This window comes from Centrocercus urophasianus, unplaced genomic scaffold (assembly GCF_019232065.1).
Source record: "Centrocercus urophasianus isolate 14NV4802_14NV808 unplaced genomic scaffold, USGS_Curo_1.0 seq_72, whole genome shotgun sequence".
NCBI classification, from domain to species: Eukaryota; Metazoa; Chordata; class Aves; order Galliformes; family Phasianidae; genus Centrocercus; species Centrocercus urophasianus.
In genome coordinates, this window is record NW_024885333.1 from 144812 (window position 1) to 169231 (window position 24420).

The 24420-nt window shown below is 63.6% G+C and overlaps 4 protein-coding genes across 8 annotated transcripts in view; 1 reads left to right on the plus strand and 3 right to left on the minus strand.

Annotated features, from left to right (window-relative positions):
• The window catches only part of PI4KB (phosphatidylinositol 4-kinase beta), a 12465-nt gene extending 6874 nt beyond the window's left edge, over window positions 1-5591 (plus strand). For both annotated transcript variants that reach the window (XM_042837519.1, XM_042837520.1), the window contains 9 exons: window positions 936-1163; window positions 1284-1511; window positions 2111-2220; window positions 2363-2467; window positions 2965-3088; window positions 3171-3436; window positions 3608-3740; window positions 4243-4363; window positions 4536-5591. In XM_042837519.1, the coding sequence (XP_042693453.1) occupies window positions 936-1163; window positions 1284-1511; window positions 2111-2220; window positions 2363-2467; window positions 2965-3088; window positions 3171-3436; window positions 3608-3740; window positions 4243-4363; window positions 4536-4717 (1497 nt within the window). In that variant the 3' untranslated portion in view covers window positions 4718-5591. The remainder of the gene's footprint in view (window positions 1-935; window positions 1164-1283; window positions 1512-2110; window positions 2221-2362; window positions 2468-2964; window positions 3089-3170; window positions 3437-3607; window positions 3741-4242; window positions 4364-4535) is intronic.
• An 848-nt stretch (window positions 5592-6439) lies between these two features.
• On the minus strand, window positions 6440-15848 carry ZNF687 (zinc finger protein 687). The gene is given in 10 exon segments (XM_042837518.1): window positions 6440-7598; window positions 7600-7700; window positions 8074-8215; window positions 8353-8465; window positions 8537-8833; window positions 9073-9235; window positions 9338-9514; window positions 9845-10023; window positions 10663-12911; window positions 15778-15848. Coding segments are annotated over 9 exon segments (3771 nt in total). The 5' UTR covers window positions 12892-12911; window positions 15778-15848; the 3' UTR covers window positions 6440-7228.
• Window positions 15849-16732: 884 nt separating this feature from the next.
• PSMD4 (proteasome 26S subunit ubiquitin receptor, non-ATPase 4) lies at window positions 16733-20538 on the minus strand. The gene is made up of 10 exons (XM_042837523.1): window positions 20453-20538; window positions 19760-19900; window positions 19380-19494; window positions 18849-18935; window positions 18517-18585; window positions 17900-18115; window positions 17704-17812; window positions 17204-17335; window positions 17039-17106; window positions 16733-16965 (listed from the first exon to the last, which is right to left on the minus strand). Exons 1-10 carry the CDS (start codon window positions 20476-20478, stop codon window positions 16798-16800), a joined length of 1131 nt encoding a protein of 376 aa, XP_042693457.1. The 5' UTR covers window positions 20479-20538; the 3' UTR covers window positions 16733-16797.
• Window positions 20539-21209: 671 nt separating this feature from the next.
• The window catches only part of PIP5K1A (phosphatidylinositol-4-phosphate 5-kinase type 1 alpha), a 16517-nt gene continuing 13306 nt past the window's right edge, over window positions 21210-24420 (minus strand). For 2 of the 4 annotated variants that reach the window (XM_042837538.1, XM_042837535.1), the window contains 2 exons: window positions 24035-24116; window positions 21210-22069 (listed from right to left, as the gene is read on the minus strand). In XM_042837538.1, coding sequence (XP_042693472.1) covers window positions 22040-22069; window positions 24035-24116 — 112 coding nt within the window. In that variant the 3' untranslated portion in view covers window positions 21210-22039. Of the gene's footprint in view, window positions 22070-22112; window positions 23642-24034; window positions 24120-24420 lie in introns of those variants that run through there. The other 2 variants (XM_042837537.1, XM_042837536.1) reach the window with 2 other exon arrangements.

Consider the following 24420-nt stretch of genomic DNA (forward strand, 5'->3'; position numbering starts at 1 on the left):
TGGGGGGCGGTGCTGTGGGAGGAGCAGGGCTGGGAGCGCTGGGGAAGCAGATGGGCCTCTGCTGGAGCTGCACGGATTGGTCCCAGCCTGGACGGGGAGGGCTTGGCACGACGGCAGCGGGGAGCGCAGCCTGGTTCCAAACGGGACCCGCGGGGTGGGCGCAACCCCAACCCCCAGCTGTGCAGCCAGGAGTGCAGACGTTCCGTAGCAGAGCGGTGGGAGAGGAAGGGAAGCGGTGCTGGAAGGAGCAGAGCATCTGCTCTGTGCAGAAATGGGATCCGGTGGAGCAGGCGGCCCCGCAGGCTGTGGAAGTGCTGCGGCCTTGGGCAGCGCTGGGCTGAGCCCCGGCTGGGGGGTTTTGGACGTGGACTACACCGCACTCCCACTTCCCCTCCCAAAGGGAACAAACGGTGCTGCTCCTCTTTCACCATTCCTTTCCTCTGCTCTCCGCCGTTTTCCATTTTGCTGCCTTCTCTCTCGCCCTGTAGCTTGTTGCATGTGCATTTCCTGCATGGTTGTGCAGTGAGCACGTGTGCGAGTTTGATCCTGCATTTCTCGTGGCAAAAAAATCAGCCGTTCATCGCTCCTTGTGCCGATCGGGAAGTTTGTCTTTCAAAGGGAGCCCTTCGCCTGCGGGGCCGCAAAGCTGCACTTCGCTCTGTGCCAAACGATCGGGGCTGAGAAACCGAGGGGGCTCAGAGCCGAGCCGCGTGGGACCCCGGAGCTGTGGGGTGGACGTGGGGATCGCTGGGCTCCAGGAGGGGGTTCCAGCTGCGCGGTGGGAGGGGGAGGCGTCGGGGTCGCCCCGTACGGGAGGCAGGGGTGGGCAGAGCCGCGTTCCCTCGGGAGCCCGTCCCGGGCTCGGAGCCGCCGGCGGAGCGAGCAGCGCCCCCAGCCCGCCGCCCGCTCACGCCGCGCCCTCCTTCCCCCCGCAGCCCGTCAGGCTCGCTCCCGAGCGGGAGTTCATCAAATCCCTGATGGCCATCGGGAAGCGCCTGGCCACGCTGCCCACCAAAGAGCAGAAGACGCAGCGGCTCATCTCCGAGCTGTCGCTGCTCAACCACAAGCTGCCCGCGCGCGCCTGGCTGCCCACGGCCGGCTTCGAGCACCACGTGGTCCGGGTGCCGCACACGCAGGCGGTGGTGCTGAACTCCAAGGACAAGGTGAGCCGGGCAGCGCGGGTTTCGTCTCCAAAACGCCCCGCTCTGCTCCGCCTTCGCCCCGTGAGGCCGAGGGCGGCTCTGCGCTCCCGCAGCCCCGTAACGCCGCTTTGCTTCCCCCAGGCGCCCTATTTAATCTACGTGGAAGTGCTTGAATGTGACAATTTCGACACGGCGAATGTCCCAGCCCGGATCCCCGAGAACCGCATCCGGAGCACGCGGTCCGCCGAGAACCTCCCCGAGTGCGGGATCACGGCCGAGCAGAGGACCAGCAGCTTCACCACCGTCCCCAACTACGACAACGACGACGAGGCGTGGTCTGTGGACGACATCGTGGAGCTGCAGGTGGAGGTGAGGCCGTGCTGCGGCAGGGCTCCCGTCCTTCCCATCCGTGTGCCGTCCAGAGAGACCCCGCCGTGCGGCCAGGAGAACAGCCTGAGGGTCGGCAGAGCCAGTGCAGGGTGTGGGTCACCACGGCCTCTGCTGTGACTGCAGGGTGGAACGGAAGGATGGAGCGCAGCCCTGCTGAAAGGACCTAGGGGCAGTGGCGCAGGTTGCCCAGAGAGGTGGCGCCCCACTCCTTGCAGCCCCCCGTGGTCAGGCTGGTGGGCCGTGAGCTCTGATGGAGCTGTGGGCGTCCCTGTTCGTCGCAGGGGAGTTGGATGAAATGCCCTTTCAGGGTCCCTTCCGACCCAAACCGTTCTGTGATTCTGTGACCTTAATGGTCCGCAGAACCATGGGACGGCTGGGTTGGAAGAGTCTTTGAAGGTCAGCCTCAGAACCGTACAAGTAGTTTGGGTCAAAGGGACCTTGTCCCTGCTCATCATGAGGGTGGGGCCAGATGGCCTTTAAGGGCCCCTTCCATCCCAAAGCACTCTGTGGCTCTGTGGGTTGCTGTCTGAGGTCACACAAAGACCTGTGGCAGTAACAGCAGCCCCCTCCCCTCCCAGCTGCCAGAAATCCACACCAACAGCTGCGACAACATCTCCCAGTTCTCTGTGGACAGCATCACCAGCCAGGAGAGCCGCGAGCCGGTGTTCATCGCTGCCGGGGACATCAGGTGAGGTCCCAGCGTTGTGTCCCGGGGAGGCGGTGGGGCTGAGCCCCGTGGGACCCCTCCAAAGCCCTTTGAGCCTTTGAGCGGCTGTGGGGGTCGCATGACGGCGCTGTGCTGCTGACCCCCACCCCGCTCTGTCCCGCAGGCGGCGGCTCTCGGAGCAGCTGGCTCACACCCCCACCTCCTTCAGGAGGGACCCCGAGGACCCATCTGCTGTCGCCCTCAAGGAGCCGTGGCAGGAGAAAGTCAGGTAGGGTGGGGGTCTGCGTGGGGGGGGGCACGTGGTGATGTGAGATGGATCCTCCTGAGCCTGCAGCCGACTCCAGACCTGGTGCGTGGGAGCAGAAGAGCAGGAGGGAGAAAATCCCTCTGATTTGCTGTCCCTGGGCAGAGCTCGGAGGGGCTTTGCGGGTATTTATAGGCTCCTGCTGTGTCAGGGCGTTTTGGCCCAGCCCCAAAATAAATCCTTTGTGTTCCTGGCCTTGGAATCGTATGTCCAGTCCCCACTGCACAGATGTGGGTGTTTTCTGGGGGGACTCAGGAGCTGCTTCCTTTCCACTCCTCTCCATGATGCCCTGTGGCACCGGGGAGCTCACCCTGAGGTTGGCTGAGGCTCGTTGGCCATCAGGAGTGGCCCGGAGCTCATTCTGCTGCAGTCCCGGTGGGGTGGAGGCTCTCCTTTCCCCCACACCCCCACCAGAGCACCTCACTGCCTCCTCCCACCCTGACTTCACGTTTCTCCCGCAGGCGGATCAGGGAAGGGTCCCCATATGGACACCTCCCCTCCTGGCGCCTCCTCTCCGTCATCGTGAAGTGTGGGGACGACCTGCGGCAGGAGCTGCTCGCCTTCCAGGTCCTCAAGCAGCTGCAGGTGAGGAGGGATGGATGGGGCCATGGGAGGCCCTCCTTTCCCCCCCTGCTGCAGTGCTGAGGTTTCCCTTCTTTCCCCGCAGTCCATCTGGGAGCAGGAGCGCGTCCCGCTCTGGATCAAGCCATACAAAATCCTCGTCATCTCCGCCGACAGCGGCATGATTGAGCCGGTGGTGAACGCCGTTTCCATCCACCAAATCAAGAAGCAATCCCTGCTGTCACTGCTGGATTACTTCCTGCAGGAGCACGGCAGCTACAACACCGAGTCCTTCCTGACGGCACAGAGGAACTTTGTGCAGAGCTGCGCCGGCTACTGCCTGGTGTGCTACCTGCTGCAGGTCAAGGACAGGTGGGTCCCGCAGTGAGCAGGGCTGCAGGGACGCCGTGGGGTCACGGTGCTGTCGGTGCCGTATCCTGGGATTCGCTCTGTGCGCAGAGGGCGAATTTGGGAGCGGAGGTGGCAGCGCCTGCCCCGCTCTGAGCACGCAGAGTTTCACGGAGCCTTTCCCCTCCCGCTCAGGCACAACGGGAACATCCTGCTGGATGCCGACGGACACATCATCCACATCGACTTCGGGTTCATCCTTTCCAGCTCCCCCAGGAACCTCGGCTTCGAGACGTCCGCCTTCAAACTCACCACGGAGTTCGTGGATGTGAGTGAGCGATGCTCCCAAGGGCTGACAGCTGCAAGTGTAAACCGGCTCCAGATGGAGCTCTGTGCAGCGTGGGTTCGCTGGTAGTGGTCAAATGGCACGACCCTGTGGAGACCCCCGTGGTCAAACTGATGGGCTGTGAGTGCTGATGGAGCTGCAGGTCCCCGTTCACTGCAGGGGATGAGATGACCTTTAATGGTTTCCAGTGCAGACAATCCTGTCGTTCTGTGACCTTGACGATCACCCACAGAACTGCAGGATGGTTGGGCTGCAAAGATCCTGAAAGGTCAACCTCAGAACCGTGGAACCATAGGAACGGTTCGGGCTGAAGGGACTTTATCCCTGTGCACCTTGGTGGGGTGGGACCGGGTGGCCTCTAAAGGTCCCTTCCGACCCAAGCCATTCTCGGGCGCTGTGAAATTCCCCCATGATCCCAGTGTTCTGTGCCATCGCTCTGCCCCAGCAGCGCTGCTCCCTCAACTCACTGCGTTCTGCCCTGCAGGTGATGGGGGGCCCAGACGGGGACATGTTCAACTACTACAAGATGCTGATGCTGCAGGGGCTGATCGCTGCACGGAAGCACATGGATAAAGTGGTGCAGATCGTGGAGATCATGCAGCAAGGTGAGGGGGGGGGGCTGCCCCAGGGCCGTCCTGCTGATCGCCAGCCTCACAGAGCCCAGCCCCATCCCCACGTCGGTGGCACGGCCCTGCAGGCTGAGCGCAGAGCAGATCCCCCCCTGTGCCCTCAGTGGAGCCCTGCGGGGTCCCCCCATCACCCTCCTCTCGCCCCCAGGCTCGCAGCTCCCCTGCTTCCACGGCTCCAGCACCATCCGCAACCTGAAGGAGCGCTTCCACATGAACATGACGGAGGAGCAGCTGCAGCTGCTGGTGGAGCAGATGGTGGACGGCAGCATGCGCTCCATCACCACCAAACTGTACGACGGCTTCCAGTACCTCACCAACGGCATCATGTGAGCGCAGCCCCCCTGCGGGGACGTGGGACCCCTTCCTGGGGACGGCCCTTCTGCTTTGGGGGTCTTTTTCTTCTGTGTTGAGGGACTCCTAAGAATAAGAACACGAAACGGAGCGGAAAAATCCCTCCTTGTGCGAATGGGAGTGAAAATGGGCACACGGGGCGCGTGGGGCACGTGGGGGCGTGGGCTGCACTGTCCCTGTGGGGCTGGGGGGCTGCAGAGGGCTGCAGGGCGGTGGGGAGCGCTCCCGAAAAACACTGATGGGTTCTGGGGGGTGAATGGGTCTGACCCCCACCAGTGAGTGCCAGCAGTGCTGCGTGGAGGTGAATCCCAACAGCCCCATCCCTGCATGTGCCCCCACGCAGCTCCTGTGGGGGTCCCTGTAGGCCCCTTCCTTTGGTCCCCCCTCTCAATGGCCCCGTCCTGCTCTCCCACTGCAGCCCCTCACCGTGGGGTCCCGCTGGGGCCGATGCCCACCTGGGCCCCCCACCCCCTCACTCTCCTTCCCAGTTTTTTGTGTGGTTGGGTTTTTTTTGGACTCTGTTCCCCCCTTTGGGGACTGTGAAGTGTTTCTCCCCCCTCCCACAATAACGTCGGTGGCTGCTTTGCCCCCCCAGACCGTCTGGCCCCACAGCAGCAGTGGGATGGGGTCCGGGCAGCACTGAACCCCCTGAAGGAGTGAAGGAAATGGGGATTCCTGCTCTATATGGGGGCAGTGCTGCTGACCCACAGTTGCTCCCTTACAGCCCCACTGCCCCAATCCCCCATGTTTGTAGGGCCGTCTCCCCCCTCCATCCCCCTCTGTTCTTTCAGCACTAATTATTTGTCACGGTGATTATTTCGCATTAAAAAAACAAAACCAACAGAAGCTCAAACCCACCCAACCATTCTTGTATCGCAGCGTTGTGTTCCCACGGCCGCGCGGAGGGGAAATGCCCCCATTGCACCACAGACCTCACGAGGGAACCCCACTGCTGGGGCGAAAGAGGGCTCAGAGCAGGGGGGACTCCTTGGGAGGCGCTCAGCTCTGCTTTGGGGCACTGTGCCCTGTTTTGGGGTACCCAGCCCCCTTTTGGGGTATGCAGACCCACTCGGGGGGGGCACCGAGCTCCGTTTTGGGGCACTCAGCGTGATTTTGGGGCAGCATCGCCTCGTTTTGGGACCGGGCCGGGGGCAGCCGCGCGCTGGGAGCCCCCCGGGGCCACGGAAGGAACAGAGGCACCGAAGGGGTTAAACCACTAGAAGTTTAATCGCGTTATGACTACAAGAATAAAGGATACCTGAGAGCCTCTGCAGTGCCCGTAGCGTTACTGAAGCGGAATCACAACCCCACACACGGCGCTCGCCCCCCCCAGCCCCACACGCTTACAGAAATCCATCCGAAGGCACTGAAGTGCTGGAAAACCCCACAGTGCGATTTGGGATCACGGAGCAATGATTGGGGATCGCGACGATTCGGGATCACAGTGCAACGATGGGGGCTGACGGCGCGATGGCTGGGGGTCGCGGTGCCGTTTGGGGTCGTTTCCTTCTAAAGGTGGGGGGAACGTTTTCGATTCTGCTCCGCAGCCCCCGGCGCCTGGCGGCCACTGCCAGCACAGCGCCGGAGGAGCGGCTCAACGCTTCCCTTCTCTTTTCCCAAGCATTTGTTAAGGATTCGTTTTGGAGGAGCTGAGGCCGCCCATCCCCAACCCCCCACAAACAAAACAACAACAACAAACCCCCCAAAAAAACAAACAAAAAAAAAACCCCACCCCCTGAAAATAATAAAAACAAAACAAAAAAACCAAACCCAAATCACAACAGTAGTTCTTCTCGTCTTTCTTTTCTCGTCGCTTTTAGTGTTTATGGTACAACTGTACACTGTGAGCAGAGATCCACGCCGGGGCGATGGCCGCACCGACCCTGCGGCGCCGGGGCTTCTGTTCTGTCCCTCGAGGACCCCGGCCGCGGGTCTGGGGGTGCGGGGAGCCCCCAGCGCCCCACGAGCAGCTGGAGGGCCGAGCGGCGGCTGCAGCGTCTCTGCAGCGATGGGAGGGCGCTTCTCCCAGCCGTGGGAAGTGTTAAGAAGGGAAGGAAAGAGAGCGAACTCTGAAGAGGTGAATCTCGCGGTGATGATTTGCTCAGGTCCCCCCGTGCTGCGCGGCTCCGGAGCTCCCTGCAGAGCCGGCAACGCGGGCAGCGCTGCTGGGGATGCGGGGCTGCAGTGCGGTGCTGGCGGCTGTCGCTCCCTGCCTCCCGGCGCTGCAGCCCTGAGTGCCGGCGTGGTGCTTCCGCACGGGGGGGCGGTCCGGGCTGCGCCCCCACCTCCTCCTGCACCGAACCGCAGCGCAGCTCCGCTGCTCGCAGCCCAGGGCGGCCGATGGTTCGGAGGCGGGACGGCGCAGAGCTCCCCTCGCAGTGCCTCCATTCGCCCCACGGCGCCGCACTGCCCCGGAGGTGGAGGAAGGGGTTCCGGGGCTCCGTCTGCCCCCACGCGGGTTCTGTAGAGCCCGAAGGCGCCGGGCAGCTCTCAGTTCTCAGGGCTGGCGTTCTGCCGCGCACGAATGAAGGCCATGCCGTGCGTGCGGAAATGCGTCTTGAGGTTCAGCTGGCTGTCGAAGCTGCGGCCGCAGACGGTGCAGGACAGCGCGCCGTCAGCCGCGTGCGGAGCTCCTTCCAGGGGGCTGCGGGGGCCCGGCTCGTCCGCCTCCCCCGCCCCCTTCTTCTTCTTGTGGGTGATGAAGCGATGGCGGTTGAGGGACACCTGGGAGGTGAAGCAGAGCCCGCACTCGCGGCACTGGTGGGAGCTCTCGTCAGTCCGGTGCTGCGGGATGTGCTCCTGGAAGTCGGCGGCGCTGCTGGCGAGGTACCCGCACTTGCGGCAGCGGAAGGGAGCCTTGCGGTCGCCTTTGGGGTTCTTGGAGGGGGGGGGTGGTGCTGTCGGGCTCCTCGCTGCACGAGTCCCCATCGTCCGACGAGAGCTTCCGCTTGCGGCCGGGCACCTGCAGCCACGGGGGCGTTGGGGGGCAGCTCCAGCAGAGCCCCTGTGCTCCGACAGAGGCGGAATGCGGCGCGGGAGCGGAGCCCCTCCAGAACCCGCCCCCGGGATCCCACGCACCGCCCTTCATCTGGCCCTCCCCCCTCTCCACCCCCTCCCCACTCCCATCCCACAGCCTGGGGCTGCTCCCATACCCACATACCCATAGAGCTCACAGCTCGCATACACAGCTCATGGACCCACAGAGCGGATCCCACAGCTGTGCAGAGGGCACCCAGGGCCCCTCCCACCCCGCAGGACGTGGGGAGCACAAACTGACACAGCCCAGGCTCACGGAGAGGCCCCACATCAGCCCCGATCCCCGGGAGCAGCCATACCTGCACGGCGCCGGCCCCGATGCGCGCGATGATCACCTCCTGGCTCTTGGTCTGGTCGGTCACCTTGATGCCGTGCCGCACCTGGATGTGCTTCTCCAGGATGAGGCGGCTGCTGAAGGTCCGTTTGCCCTCCGTGCAGAACCTGTGGGGCGGGGGAGGGAGGGGCAGCGCTCACCCACTGCCCCCATCGGACATAACCCCCCCCCCCTTCTTCCAGGACACGCAGGGGACCCCCGTGCCCAACTCCCCCCCGCAGAGCAGAGCCCCCACAGGCGGTACCGGCACGGGTAGACGCGTTTGATCCCTTCGTGGTTGACGCGGACGTGTCTGCGCAGGCTGGGAGCGGAGCAGAAGGAGCGCTCGCACAGGTGGCACGGGAACTTCTTCACCGACTGCGGGAGACACAGAGGTGGGGGTACTGCAGAGCGCTCCCCTCCCCCCCCGTGGCCCCACGGCCCCTCACCTTCCCGTGGTCCTTCTTCATGTGGGACACGTATTCGTCGCGCTCGGGGAACCACGAGTGGCAGACGCCGCAGGTCCAGCCGCTGCCCTTGGATTTGCTGGTCGCTTTGCGCTGGAAGCGGCTGCGCTTGGCCTTGCGCAGCTCCGGGGAGCTGGGGGGGTCGTCCTCCTCCGTGGAGGACGAGGATTCGTCGGAGATTTTGGGGACGGGGGTTTCCATGGGCTCCTGCTTCGGGGTGAGCAGCACCGCCGCCTTCTTGACCGGCTCCTCCCGTGGCTTTGCGGGCTGATGGGTGTTCTGCAAAGCAGAGGTGTGATGGCGGTCGCCCCCCTGCACGCGGCCTTCGTGATGGGGGAACCCACAGCCACCGCATGGCCCCAGCTGTCCCCTGGTTCCAGATAGCAGCAGCAGCATGGGAAAGGGTGTGGGAACACTGGAAACACGGGGACTTTGGGAACACGGCGCCCGTGGGGCGGAGCTGCAGCACGGAGCCCCTTCCCCCCCGGCCCATCCAGCAGTCTGTGCCCCTGCGGTACCTTGAGGTGCTCCAGCATGGTGCGCTTCTGCGCAAAGAGCAGCGGGCAGTCGGGGCACTTGAAGACGCTGACCCGCTGGTTGAGCAGATGTTGGTCAAAGTGGGAGGAGAGCAGCGGCTTGTGGGTGAACACCGTGTCACACATGGCGCACTTATAGATCATCCTGTTGGGAGCAGGAAGAGTTCAGAGGGGCCGGAGGAGCGGCGTGGGCCCAGCAGGAGCCGCGTGCTGCCCTGCGGGGGGGACGCGCTGGAGGGGCGCTCACTTGGACTGCTGGTTGCCAAAGCCGGGGTGCTGCGTGTAGACGTGCGCGTGGGCGCTGGGCGCAGACTTGAAGGCCATGGGGCAGATGGGGCACTTATGGAACACCTCGCAGTGCGACGTCTGGATGTGTGATTTGATGGAGTTGACGCCGCCGAACACCACGGCGCAGCTGGGGCACCTGGGGGTGCAGGGGGTGAGGAGGGGGCACTCGGCGCCAGCATCCAAACTGGCTCTGGGAAGGGTCCACCTTGGATCCACTCGTCCCCACGGTGGGGGCGCCGAGTGCCCCAGGAGGAGCTGCACAGGCCGTGGGGTTCTTGTGCTGTGCCGAGGGACGGTCAAGTTGGGGGATGTGTGGGGAGGGAGGATCCCTCGAGAATGGGGGGTGAGGGGCAGTGGGACGTGGAGTTCTGCCCAAAGCCCACAGCAAAACCCACCGCGGACCCCCGCCCGCCTCAGCGCCCCTGCCCAGACCCCTCAGACCCCCACCCGTCCCGGTGCCCCACACCTGTATCCCACTCTGCGGGAGAAGTGCAGGCAGGACTCCTTCAGGTGGGTCTCGAAGTTGGCCAGCAGGAAATTCCCCCCACACTCGGGGCAGACGTGGGGCGGGCGGTTCTTGTGCATCCGCTGATGGGCGCTGAAGCTGCAGCGGTTGGACATGATCATGGGGCACGTGGTGCAGACCTGGGGGGGCAGAGGAGTCAACCAGACCCTAAAAGGAACGAGAAGGGGGAAAGGAAGGGAAAAGGGAGGAGGACGAGGAAGGGGAGGGGATGCTGCCGGCAGGCAGTGCTGCTCTGGGAGGGCTCTGCCTCCTGGGCACGGTGAAGTCTGCTGATAGATTTTGCTCTGCCAGCAACTCCACAATGAATGTGAGCTCACGTCCCAGTGCTCAGAGCTCTGGGAATTATCCTGCTGGCATCCCCAGGTCTGAGGGGACAGGGCGGCCCTTCCTGCTCCGTCCCCAGGCAGGAACAAGGAGCAACCCCCTGGCTGTCCCCTGCCCTCCTGGGTGGGGACAGAAAGGCTCCATGGGTTGCCCTAGGAGGTGTCCAGTGTCACTCCAGCCGTTGCCCCATGGAGCCCTAAGGGTTGCCCTATGGAGCTCCAGGTGTTCACTCATGGGGCCCCAAGAGTTCCTCCAAGAACTGCCCCACAGAGCCCCAAAGGTACCCCAAGAGTTGCTCCATGGAGTTCCAAGTGTTGCCTCACGGAGCCCTATGGGTTACCCCACGGAGGCCCAGGAGTTGCCCCAGGGGCTGCCCCACAGAGCCCCACGACGGCTCTCCAGGTGCTTCCAACCCCCGCAGAGGGCCGACGTACCGTGCTGCTGGTGGTCCCCGTGGCCACTGCCTGCTGGAAGTGCGCGGCCAGCCCGGCCTTGTCCTTGCACTGCTCCTTGCACTCCAGGCACCTGAAGCAGCTGTAGTTGCTCTGCTCCGAGCCGCTGCTGCTCAGGGGCAGGATGGGGAGCTCTGGGGCCCCGTTGGCTGCACTCAGAGCGTCCTGAGTCACGCCGGCCACTTTGCCGGCAGGGAAAGAGGCCACGGAGACCAGCGGGGTGATGTCCGGCTGCCCGATCATCTGGTCCAAGGCGATGGGCCTCATGACCAGGTGGGAGCACTGCATCACCAGCCCCTTGTCCTTGTGCTCGCGGGCGTGCAGCAGCAGGCTGCACTTGTTGAAGAAGACCAGGCGTTTGGTGCAGTGGTTGCAGGTCACCTCGATGCGCATGCTGCGCCGGTCGTAGTGGCGAGCCAAACTCTTCTCCAGGGCGAAGGAGTCGCCGCACTCCAGGCAGCGGTACCCAAAGGGCGGCAGCGCCAGGCTGGCGTCGGCCGGGGGGCTCAGGTTGGGTTTGTAGGTGGGCAGCAGGTTCTTGCTGTTGAGGATCTTGTTGAAGGCCTCCACCAGGCTGGATTGGCTCCGGGAAATGACGGTGCCCGCGACGGTCGGGGACGGCTTCTGCGGCTGCACCATCACCACCGTGGTGCCGTTCAGCTTCTGGTTGGCCGTGGTGGTGATGGTGGTGGTCTGCGTGACGGGGCTGGCGTTGGTCCTCGTGTCGGCCTTGGGCAGCGCCTGCGGCACCAGGTTGATGATGTTCTTGGTGACGGCTTTGCCCGCCTTGGCCGGCAGCACCACGGACTTCTGCTGCGCCACGCTGGCCGCGATCAGCATGGCGCTGCTGGCGCTCTGGATGGTGGAGACGGGCAGCACGGTGCCTTTGATCTTGGTGCCGTTGCCGAGTTGGACGCTGACGATCTTGGGCCCCTCGATGGCTTTCAAGGGGCTGGAGAGATCCATCTTGTCCCGGGACGCCTCCAGCGCGACGCCGTCCTCCTTCTCCGCCTCCAGAGCGGCGTCCTCAGAGCTCTGCTCAGCCGAGCCCCTGGCAGAGCTGGGCTCCGAGTCCGACGAGACGCGCGTCACCGTGCGGGTGATGCTCCCACAGGAGGTCTTGATGGTTTTGATCCGCACCTTCAGCGGCCGCGAGGAATTGGAAGAAGGGGAATCGTTGGTGTTGCCTTCGTCCTCCTCCCCCTCCTCGGCGCTGGACACGCTCTGCGGACTTCCCATCGCCTTCTCCAGGGCTTCGCGCTCCTCCTTGAGGGCGATGTCGTCCAACTGCTTTGGAGAAGCGGGGATTCTGGGGCTCTGCACCACAGGAGAGGAGGGCTTGAAGAAGGGCTCCCGGGGGCTGCTGGGCGAGCGCTTCACCTCGGGCAGATTGCTGGCACCGCCGCCCAGGCTGGGCTCAGAGCCGGGCCAGGACGCGATGGGGGAATCTCCCGCGGAGTAGCGCACGGTGACGGACTTGAGGTGCTCCAGGGGATTCTCCTGCAGAGCAGCAGGCAGAGCCTTCGGGTTGGCCTCGTGCGCCGCCTCCTCGGAGTCTGACTCCTCTTTCTTGATGCAGGGCACGGCGGGAGGCGGCCCGCTCCCGGCCCCAGCCTGGCTGCCCTCGAAGGGCTGTGGGAAGGTGGGGGTGAGGCCCTCCACGCTCTGCCCCCCAGGCTCCTTGCAGTCCAGCGATGGGGTGGGAGACGGGGAGAGGGAGGGCACGGCCAAGGACTTCTCCTTCGGCTTGCACTCGCGAGCTCTGTCGATCAGGTTGGCAGCGTTGTCGTCATTGGGATCGGGGCTAAAATGCGAGAAGATATCCAGGGGTTTGGGCCCCTTCTCCTTCACCCAGCACTCTCCATTGGAGGACGCCACGGCTTCCACAGACCTGGCGGCCGGGGACCTGGGCAGCTCGGCCGCCCCGAAGCCGTTCTGCAGCAGGCGGGAGCCGAGGCCGTGCCCATCCTTACTGCGCCCATCCAGCGCGTCCAGCTGCTCGGGGCACACCGTGTTCTTCACGATGACGCTGACGGCGGTGATGTCGGCGTGGGGCAGGACGTGGTCGGGCGGCCCCGGCTCGCCGGGAACGGGTTTGATGTGAGCCTCAGCCTCCTCGTGGCCCGAGTGGATGGCCTCGTTGGTGTCGATGTCGGGGATGTCGAACGCTGCCAGGAGGTCGTCAAAATCCGGGGTTTTCATGTCACCCATGGTGGGGCCGACGGCGGAGTCTGGGAAAGAGGGAGGAGAGGAACATCAGCAGCACAGCCGGCACCGCGCCGCCCCGAGCTCCCTGAGATGCGACAGAACCCCGCAGGGACGCGGACGGGGATCCACCTCCCCCATGCAAAACCCTGCTGCCTCTCCACTCTGAACCCCGGCCCCGAAGCCCTGGGGCGGCTCTGGGAGCTCCTCTGCTCTCACTGCTCTGCCTGTGCACCATTGTTTGATCCCCAGCCAGGAGGGCCAACAGTTCCGAGCACCCTGAGCACCCTGAGCATCCCTGCACCCTGAAGAGACTGAGAGCTGGGGCTGCCCCGAGGCTGGAGCCACCCGCCCTGACTCATCCTATGTGTGCTGAGAGCACAGGCCCCACAGGACCCATCCTAACCCCATAGGTGACTGTTCTGGGAAACCCGGGCCCCAAACCCCCCCTCACTGGGAGGAGCATCCCGAGCCCCCACACAGCATGGCTGCACTGCGACCCGCCTGGCCAGCATGTGCTTATTTCGGGAGCTCAAACCACAAGTGCCAAGCTTTTTTCAGCACAAAATAACTATTTTTCTTTGGCAAAACAAAGGCAGCGCCAGGGGGGAGGGAGGGGGGTGAGGAGAGAGGGGGTATTTTTATCCTCGAGAGCTGCTATCTGCCAGGGAGAGCACTGCGAGCAGCCCAGCTATGGGGCAGAGCATTTTGGGGGGGTGGCTGTGCCCCAGCACCAGCACAGCCGCGGTGCAGCAGCTGCTTCCAGGGCCAGCTGCTTTTAAAGCTGCTTTTCCTGTTTCCCTCCCCAATGCATCTCCCACCGTGAGCTGTCAGAGCACAGCAGGTGCTGCCCCCGGAGCTGACATCACCTCCAACCCCCCCAGCACCACATCCTAATGATCACAGTGCCACCCTAATGATCACAGTGCCACCCTAACAAGCTGGTCCTTAGCGAGGCCGCAGTTCCCACCTGCACCTGCCCACCCCCGGAGCGCCTCTCCCACGCGGTGCTGGATGGGTTCTGAGCGCCCACCTTCATTAGCTGCCCTCGCTAATTTCCAAGGCTATCATTAGTTTTGCTCATCTAAAAGGCAGAAGGGATTCAGCTGAGCTGCAGAGGGGAGAACAGCTCGGAAGAGAAGCAGAGGTTAATGCTGAGCACGGCTCCCGCACGTTGGATGCCTTCAGTCCGTGGGCACAGCGGTGTGGGACTGCATCTCCCCACATCTCTCACACAGTGCTTCGTTCCTGTGTGTTATTCCCAGCACCGCAGCAGGGAGTTAAAGAACAACAGCATGGGGGGCTGGGGAGGGACCTTCAGGGCCACAGAATGACAGCACAGTTGGGCTGCAGGGGGTCTGGAACAGCACAGAGCTGGGGGATGGTTGGGTTGTGGGGGACCCTAGGGGTCACAGAACCACGGGATCCCAGCGCAGCTGTGTTGAAGGGCCACGCAGCCCCCAGCCCCAACCCTGCCGTGATCTCGGTGTCCTTCCCCCCCAGCACAGCTCAGATCCACCCTGACCACCACGAGCAGCCGGCCCCGCAGCCCGGCCGCAGGGATTACGCTGCTGTCCGTTCACCAGAATTAAGCCCACACCATCTGCTGACTGCAGGAGAGATCCAAACAAAGCAGCGGCGGCGCAGATCCAGAACCCTAGACGACTTGGCCGGGCTGAGAGCCGGAGCTTCTGAGCGCCAGCAGGTGCTCTGCAGGCACCCAGGGCTGCCCAAAGGGCTCTGCAGCACCACAGCTGTGCCCACACCGGGCGGTTTGACCCACAGCTCAGGCAGCTGCTGCCATAAACGAGCCCCCCCCACCCCAACGCAGTGCCAGACCCTCTGGAGAAGCTCTTTGAATGCAGTTCATTGCGGGGATGTAACTGCAGCCCCCAAAGGCCGCCCGCTCCCCAGCGTCGTGCGGAGCTGCCGGGAAATGAGGGCAGGAGGGACTCAGGGACAGAATAGAGGGGGAAAACGGAGCTCAAAACAAAACAGCGCGCTCCCTCGTGCCCAAACCTCGGCAACAAAGCCAGAGAGGCCATAGGGAAGCACTGCGGGGCCCCAGAAGGATTTGCAGAGACAGCGACTGCCCACAGAGCGGCCCCACATCCCCCACGGCCGCAGCGGGCACCGCCTGAACCCAAAGCGACGGGCAGCGCCGCCCGACAGCCCCGGTGGGCTCCAGCGCTCCCAGTTTCCCCAGTGAGGTCGGAGCCCCCCCGTATTCCTGGCGGGCCGCAGCGCAGAGCATCGCCACCCCCAGCCCGGGATCAGCTTCGGGGTTTCCGAGGCCGTTCCTGGAAACGCGGAGGGAAACGCGCGGAGCCGCAACGCCTTCATGTGCCGCATCGCCTGGGGAAACGGGGGGAACCCCAAAGACCCCCGAGCGCAGCGGGACCTCCGTCCCCCCCACGGGGCTTTGGGGAACGAGGGAACGCGAAGCTGCCCCCCAGCGGGCTCGGGAAGGGGGGCGGGAGGCCGGAAAGGCCGCCGGGGATGGCTGGGGGTTCCCCGATGCGCGAGGGGAAGGGCGGCGAAACGAGTGGCGCCCGCGGCGAATCGCGGCCATTAACGGCCGCTCGGCCCGAAATTCCTTTGGGGGATGGAGGCGGGGGGGGGGGGGGGGGCGGGGGGGTTAGAAATCAGCCGCCGTTACGCCGCTGCGGGCGGGGCGGACGCTCCCGGAGCCCAAACGGCAGCGGAGCGCGGCGGCCGCCCCAACCCGCGCCCTCACCGCACCGGAGGCCCCGCGCGTGGCCGCTCCCTACGGGCCGAGCGCCCGGCGGCCATCGCGGCCCCCTTGGGTCCCGGGCTTCTCCCGGGCCCAGAGCTCCTCCCCCGGCCCGGCCCGGCCCGGCCCCCCACCAGCGGCCTCCGCCGCGGCCTCACCGAGCGCTGAGCGGGCGGCAGGCCCGGCTGCGGCCCAACCCTCCGGCGGCGACCGCTTCTCCGCAGCACTTCCTGCTTGGCCCGCGCCCCCCGCCCTGCGCCGCCGGACGCTGACGCCCGCCCCCTGCCGCGGCGCTATTGGACCGTCCGGACGTCGCTCGTAGCTGCGGGAGCGCTCATTGGTGCTTGGCGCTGTCGGTCTTGGGTGGTCGCGGCCGCTCGCACTCGCTATTGGAGGAGGGGGAAGTGAGTCGGGGCTGGATCCGCCCGCTGAGGGGGTACCCATTGGGGGACGGGGCAGCCATTGAAAGTGTGATCACGCCCTTCCAGCTGCCTATTGGCGAATCTACGAGCAGTCTTGCTGCTGATTGGCTGAAAGCTGTGCTCATCGAGCCCTCCCGCCCCCCCCCATGCCATTGGCTAAGCCGGGATGCCCATCCACCACGGATCCGCACAGCTATTGGCCACAGACAGCGTCGCTCAGGGCACCGCCCAGCTGTTGTTTTCCCGTTGAAAGAGACGCTTGTCGCTCAAAGCGAAGGCCCGGCCCGCCATCACCCCATCGGTTGGGAGACCTCAGCGGTCGACCACATCTTCTACCATTTGTTGACGGCGCCGTCACTCACGGAAAGCAGGGGCCTCGCCCCGCCCCCTCGCTCCCCTGTTGGCCAGTTCGACCGCACATCCACCCTGGAGGAACCAATGAGTTGCCCCGGCCCGCCCCCTCTTCCCATTGGCCACAGACAGGGAACGATTACAACATCCTCCCCACCCCTTCCCCCACTGGCTGCCTTCGCCGCTCATAATCGGAGCCCCGCCCACGAACCGCGTCGTAAACATCCTGCGGAGCCGCGGGGCACGCCGGGACGTGGCGCAAGGGGCGTGGCCTTCGCTCCGGCCCCGCCCCCCGACGAGCGCCACGGGGCGGGAAAAGGGACCGGGAACGGGGACGGGGTCCGGGACCGGCACCGTGCTTCAGCCTTTATTGCCGCGTCAGGCGCAGCCCCAGCCCGCCGCCCCTCACTTCTTGTCCTCCTCCTTCTTGTCCTTGCCCTCCTTGGAGGTCTGCGAGGCCAGCGAGCCCATGGCGTTGCGGATGGCCTCGTTGTTGGGGTCGACGCCAGGCAGGTTCTCCAGCACGCTCTGCAGGAACTCGGGGTCCTGCATCACATCGTAGTCATCCTCCTCCTGCGGGGAGACGGCGGGGAGCGGGGGGGGCTGCGTCCATGCCAGCCCCATCCCCCCAACGGCGAGGCCTCACCTTGGCGGGCTCGGAGGTGTCCATGGCTGTGCTGCTGTCCACCTCGGCCGCCTCCGCCTGCGCGAACTCTGCGGGAGAGCCCGGAGCGCACGGGATGCTGTGGGGCGGCCCCGGCGATGGCCCCACCTGGGAGCTGCCCCCCTGCCCCCATCTGCATCAGCTCACCCGCTCCCTGCAGCGACATCTGCATGGCGTAGGCGATCTGCTCCTCCTCCGTCATGCTGCTCAGGTCGGGCAGCCCGGCGCGCCCAAACTCCTGCTGGGTGATGGTCATCTTCAGCAGAGCATCGTCCGAATCTGCGGGGACAGCAGCCACGCTCACAGCCCAGCCAGGAGCCAGCAGTGCTGCCTGAGCATGGGCCGATCACACCGCACCCCTCCAGCACCCAGAACCCCCGTCTGCCCACCCCGGACCCCCTGCTCCCCCACCCAGACGGGGAGTTTCAGTAGGAGCCAAGGGAAGCTCCAGCCTGGAGCTGCTCAGAGCGCTGCAGTGAGGCTGCACTGTGATTCTGTGAGATTCTGCACGGCTGGGTTCTGCTCAGAACGCCTCTGCCACATCCAGCGCCCACTTCCCGCAGCGTTACGGCGGGACACCCCTCAGCAGCCACGCTCCATCCCAACAGTCCCAGCAGAGCAGCTCCGCTCCCCACGCAGCTCCTCACCGTCCCCTCCAGTGGCAGCAATCCCAGCCTCAGCTGCAGAGGCGGCCGCAGCCCTCCTGGCCTCCTCCTCCTGCCGCTGCCTCTGCTCCTCCATGGAGACACGCAGAGCCTGCAGAGATGGAGACAGAGCAGCGCTGAGCGGGGAGAACCCTGCAATAGAACCGCACAGCACGCGCTGCCGCCCCGCCCCACTCACCAGGGCCAGCTCTGGGTCGGCACTCGGATCCACGCCGAACTCGAAGTCGCTGGCACCGAGGCCCAGCATGGCCCCCCCCTCACCAGCCAGGATGGGGGAGCTGATGAGGGCATCGGCCAGGCTGGGCCCCGGCGGCACCGTCACCAGGTGGGAGCCCGTGCCATCCTTGCCATTCAGAGTGTTGATGAAGGCCGTCAGTTTGTCCGTGTTGGCTTCCTAGGGGCGAAGAGAGGGGCTGGGGGCCCGGCTCCCCCCATGCTGCCCTCACAGCTGGCAGCCCCACTAGCTGCACCGATCCAGGCGATGCCATGCTTGCCCCTCAGGCCGCCATCATCCCTCTCCTCCCACCAAAATCCAGACACAGAGCAGAACTACCCGGGACACAAACCCCAGGGACACAAACCCCAGGCCAAGGGGTCAGAAATGCTGCCTGGGGGCACACAGCTCTGCTGTTTCCATGGGGAAAGATAACGAGGCTTGCAGCAAAACAAGAAGGGCCTCCCCAGAGGGAAACATTAACCTCAGCATCACCACAGAGGGGCCGAGGCACAGAGCCCCACTCTTCCCTGACCCCCTTGGCTCAGACCTTAACTGGAAAAATGCAGCCCAAGTCTCACCTCTTCTCCAAAGTTGATAATGTCAACGTTGACCTTCTCCTTCTTCAGACGCTTTGCCAGCTTCACCAGCTGCAACAAAGAGACACGGCGGCTTTGGCTTCTCACTGCCCACATCTCAGCTCTCACAACCCCAGCCCTCCCTTTGGAAACCGGGGGACAGCCCTCAGGATCCAGAAGCAAAGCCGCAGATCAGCCACCCAGCTGCAGCCCACGCTGTCCCTGCTGGGGCACAGCCTTCCTCCCAGAGCAGGGCAAGGACCAAGCCATCCATCTGGTTTAGGGGCATGTGGAGAGCAGAGACAACATTTTCTGCTTGGACTGGTGCTACTCACATCTTTCTCGTTATCTTCTACAGGGCTCCCAACAAAGGCAATGATTCGCATCTTATGATTCTTGCCCTGGCGATGCTTCAGAGCCAGCTGCAAAACAAAGTCACATCGTGCTTAAGGAGCAGCTCCAGGAGGGAGGACGGCCGGGAGGCAGCCGTGCACAGACACACAGGAGCAGAGACCCACTGGGCTGCGTGGCGATGGGCAGCTCCTCCTCCTTCTCCCCAAACCCAGACCTGGGGAGGGAGCTGCCCTTGTGGCCAGACTCCATGGTGGGCAGCTCCACCCCTCCTGTCCCAATTTACTTCTCATTTCCAGACACCCAGAGTGTGAGCCGCCGTGCAGCACGGCCCCTGCAGCACAGCAAGCTTCCCAAGGCTGGGCTTTCACACTGGATTTTACAAAGGTTTCTGAGGCAAAGCCAAGGATTTGCTCAGCAGCAGAGTCAGGAGCAGATCTAACAGGACACGCTCAGCCATCAGATGTTACAAAGAAGGATGCAGGCTCGGTTTGGAGTAACAGACAACCTCTTACGTGAGCAACTCTGATCCCTGTGCAAAAGGTGATTTTTCCTTTGGGCTGCACTGTGTGTAGCTTTGAAAGGATCCGTCCCGTGTCCGGAGTGAGCGTGGTCAACACTTCACAGTTACTGCAAGAGAAACACACTGCACTGAAGCTGTTTGAGAACCTCTCTGTGAAACCCTCTGTTGCTACAGGATGAGGATTCCCCCCCTCCTTCCCACAGCTCCTGCAGGTCTGCAGCGCTCAGCTCTGTGGGGTCCGAGCACACAGGGCCAAGACGTGGAGCCCGGTTTCCTAAGCAAAGCATGCAATCCACGCACACACAGCAGCGACCCCACTGCCCTGCCCCCAGCCCCCAGCCCCACTTTAACCAACCCCGGCCAGCCCCGTACTTGGCTAAGGTGATGAGCCCCACGTTGTTCTCGGGGTTGCTGCGGGTCTTGGAGTGGCACACGATGTTGACAGCATCCTGCTGAGCTTGCAGGCGAGTGGGTAAGAAGTCCCCATTTCTCATGTACTCACTGTTGTCAACGCTGAAAAAACAACATCCCTCAGGGCTGCAGCTCAGTGTCAGCCACTAACACGCTCAGGGGGCCCTCAGTCCCACTGCCAACGTCCCTTCCCACCCAACCATCCCACGGTTGATCTTCAAGGACCCTTCCAATACAACCCAATACAGCCATCACACGGCTAATATTTAAGGACCCTTCCCACACAACCACTCCATGAATCACCTTCAAGGACCCTTCCAACCCAACCATCCCACAGTTCACCTTCCAGGCCCCCTCCCTTCCCCTTCCCTCTCCTCCCCACCCCAGTCCTGCAGACGATCGTTACGGTCACCGAACCACAGCAGCACAGCGGTGCCGGCTCCCTGCAGCCCCCCCCCTCATAGGGCCCTTCTTAACCCCCCTCCGGGCCCGGCCGTGCCCCAACCCGCCATGACTCAGGGAAACCCTCGGCGGCGCCGCGCGGCCCACGAAGCGCAGCGGGACGCGGGGAAGGGAGAAAGAGAAGGGAGAAAGAGAAGGGAGAAGGACCGAGGCGGAGGCTGCCGCGCTCCCGGCCCGGCCCGGCCCGCTCACCACACCATGGTGCTCTCCAGAACCATCTTTGCCCCTTTCCTTCAGAGCCGCCTCACGGCCCTCTCAACAAGGAGCCCGCTGATTGGCTGCGCGCCGCCGCCCAATGGGCGCCGCCCGTGCTCGAACGCGAGGCGCGCGGAGCACGCTGGGAGTTGTAGTTCTGTCCCTGTCGGTCCACCTCCCGCCTCCTCCCCCAAACGCGTCCTCGGCCCCAGAGCCCTGCGGGGATGGCGGGCGGGCGCGCGAGGAGCTGAAGGTGGGGCCGAACCCGCAGCTGCAGCCGAGGCTCCGCGGGTGCAGAGCGGTGACGGCGCTGCCCCGCGGGGTCAGCGCTGGGAGCTGCACTCAGCATCTCCATCCGTGACACCAAGATGGTCTGCGATCGTAACGATCACCCACAGAACCACGGGGGGGCCGGGCGGGACGGAACATCGGAGGTTAAAGATGGGGGGGGGGCTGGACGGGTCCTTGGAGGCCAACCTCCAACCCATAAAACCACAGAAAAGCAGGGGGGACCTCGTCTCTGTTCATGGTGGGGAATGGGAGCAGAGGGTTCCAAGGGCCCCCTCCCACCCAACCCCTGCTCTGACCCCACAACGTGCTCAGGAGAACAAATTCCCTCCCCAGGAGGGCTCCAGACCCCACAAAGGGCCACAGAGCCCCTTTGCGACCCCCCCCCAGCACCAGGACAATCAATGGCAGACACGCAGCAGCCCCCCACCCCCCTCCCCACAAAGCAGGCGTGGAGGCAGCCGGCTGCAGGAGCACACGCTGTATTCAGGGCCGCAGGTATCCACAGAACAGCCGCTGGCGGCGACACGGCACAGGTAACACGACAACGTCCACGACACGAGCAGCTCCATGGGGACACGGACGGGGCCTTCCCACTGCCGAGGGACCACGCTGGCCTGAACCCAACAGGAGTTGCTGGGATCCATGACCTGAGAGCAGATCCAGCAGGAGGTGCCGGGATCCAGGGGCTGGGGCCAGGATTCTTAAGTCCGTGCCAGGATCCAGTGGGTCCAGATCCATCAGGAGGTGCTGGGATCCATCAACCCCCACCAGCATCCAGCAGGTAGGACCGGATCCATCAGGACCCAGCACATGGGGCCGGATGCATCATGCGGTGCCAGGATCCAGCACGTGGGGCTAAGATCCTTAAGTCCATGCCAGGAGCCATGGGGTGACGCCAGCATCCATCAACCCTTCCCAGGACCAAGCAGATGACCCTAGGATCCATTCGATGGCCCCAGAATCCACCATGTGGTGCCAGCATCCATCACCTAAGGTCATCGTCCTTAAGTCCATGCCAGGATCCACTGAGCGAGGGCAGGATCCATCAACTCATTCCAGCACCCATCGGGCAGTCCCAGGATCCAGCAACCCACCAGCTGAGGTCAGGATCCTTAAGTCCATGCCAGGATCCATTCAATGGTCCCAGAATCCATCATCAGGGGCCCGGATCCAACAGGTGGTCCCAGGATCCATTGGACAAGGCCAGGATCCATTGGATGCTCCCAGGATCCATCGGGTGGTCCCACAGGCAGCCCCACAGCCCTCCCTGCTGTAGAAGGGCCCCGGGGGGGTTCAGGAGCCATTTAACAGCAGTTGTCGCCACTTCCAGATGCAAAAAAAAAAAAAAAAAAAAAAAAAAGGCAGTTGTTCTGAAAACCCATTACAAAGCAAAGGTTGGAAGATCCCGTATAGAAACACCACCCCCCCCTCCCTACTGCTGCACAGCTATCCCCAGAAAACAAATAAAATGAAACAAAACCACTTAAATACAACTTCATAAATATTAAATCATAGGGAAAAAAAGAACGGGGAGTTGGTTTTCTTCCCTCCTGGTAAAAAAAAAAAAAAACAGAACGAGAAACACGAACCATTACAGGAGATGGGAGGGAAGGTAAGAACAGCGTCTAATATAGACAGTTATTTTGGCTGTAAGGTGAGGGCAGCAGCGGGGGAAGAGCCCACCTTCCTCCCAGCGCTGGTGGGGGCGGCGTGGGACGGCACCGGGGGCACCGGGAGCCGCAGAACCCCGCTCTGGGTCTGGACGCCCAGAGGATAAGGCCATTCCGTGGGGTCTTTTCAAACAAAACTAAGAAATAACATCCAAAAGGGGGTTGGGATGTTGGGTTGGGATTTGTTTTGTTTTTTTTTTCCATGGGTGTTTTTGTTTTTTCCTTAAAAAAATATCAGTGCCCACTCGAGGTGGGAGGTGGCAGCGCCGGCTCCGAAACGGCGCCGCAAAGCGCCGCCCTCTGCACCACCGCTCCTGGGCTCCTCTGCACACTGCAACCCCGCAGGGGCACAATTACATCCCTTGGCTTTTTTTTTTTTTTTCTTTTTTTTCTTTTTTTTTCTCCAATATATAAAAAAGAAAAACCAACGGAGGATTCCAACCCGTTGGGAACGCGGGCTGGAGTCGCTTCCTATCCTAAAAAATAAAACCCAAAAAGCGTTCCGTGCAAACGCAGCTCAGCCCCGTGGGGCGGCCAGGTTGGGTCCGTCTGCGAAGAAACGGTGACAGATTCCCACAGCTGGGCTCAGGGCAAAGATCTGCATCCGCAACGGGGCGCCGAGGGGACGCAGCCCTCCTGCACAGCGCGGCTCAGGGCCCCGCCTGCGGTCACACAGAGCAGAGCTGCGGCGCAGTGCTGAGGGGAAGGGCTGGAGCTGAACTGCAGGAAACGCCGACGTTAAAAACTCGTTGGAAATACAAAAGGTGAACGCGTCGCTCCGAGGCAAACTGCCGGCGGGGCCAAAACTCCCATGGGCGGCAGTTTGTGGTGGCAGCATTGCGAGCCTTGGAGGTCAGAGCCTTTTTCCGAAGGCCTTCAGTCCAGTGGAGCAGTTCCTCCTCTTCCTCCTCCTCCCCTCAGGGCGGCTCAGGCCCTGGGCTCAGGCAGCAGCGCAGTGCCTGGAGGTCTCCGCCGATCCGCTCTGCTGGGCTGCCCGCACTGCACAGCCCGCCTGGCTCTCAGCTTCCTGTCCAGTTAAAATTTCAAAAAAAAAAAATAATAATAAAAAAATCCACAAAAAAAAAAAAACAAAAAAAACCACAAAAAAACCCAAGAACCAAAAAACAAACTAAAAACCACGAAGGTCAGCAACGGGGGCTGAGCGCGCAGAGCCCACGCAGAGCACGGAGCCTCCTGCTGCCAGCGTCGGCTCAGAGCTGCCTCACTGCAATGAGAAGAGGGGGAGATGTTGGTGGGGGGGAGAAGTGGGGGGAGAAACGTGGGGGGAGCCCAGCAGCCGCGCCTGGAGCTGCTCTGCCTGGATGGACGCGCAGCCACCCCCTCCCCATGGACTGGGGGCTCTGCCAGCATTTATCGTCCCCACAGAGGCTGAGGCCAGCTCTCATCCCCGCCACCTGACCACCCTGGGTGCCCAGGAGTGCAGCAGCTCCGCTTTACCTCCTGCTTCACCCAACAAAAGGTTGTGGGGCGGCGGACACCGCCAGGCTGCGTGTGGCATGGGGCAGACGGGGCCACCATGCACACAGCTGAGTGAGGGTCTGCCCCCCACGTCCCCTCCCACCCTGAACCACTCAGCCCCTCCTCAGAGGTCACTCACGAAGCTGATCTCCGTCTCCTGCAGCTCTTCCAGCTGCTCCCTCAGCTCCGAGGAGGGCTCAGGGACTGACGGTCCTGGGGAGCTGCTGGGGAGACAGAGGGGGAAGAGCTGTAAAGCAGCATTGAAGTGGGAGCGGCCATGAAATCGCCTCTCCTGCTGCGCCCAGCACAGCAGAGCAGCCCATGGAAGGGGTCAGAACAGAGCTGCCTGGAACAACACCTGCACGTCCAACCTGGTGAGGTGAGCCCCTATGGAGCCCGCGAGCACCGCACTGCCACGATGGGGGTCTGGGGGGAAAGCAGCACGGGGACACAGCAACACAGCGCCGACGTCAGCGCCAGGCACTGCAATGGAGGCACTGCAATGGAGGCACTGCAATGGAGGCA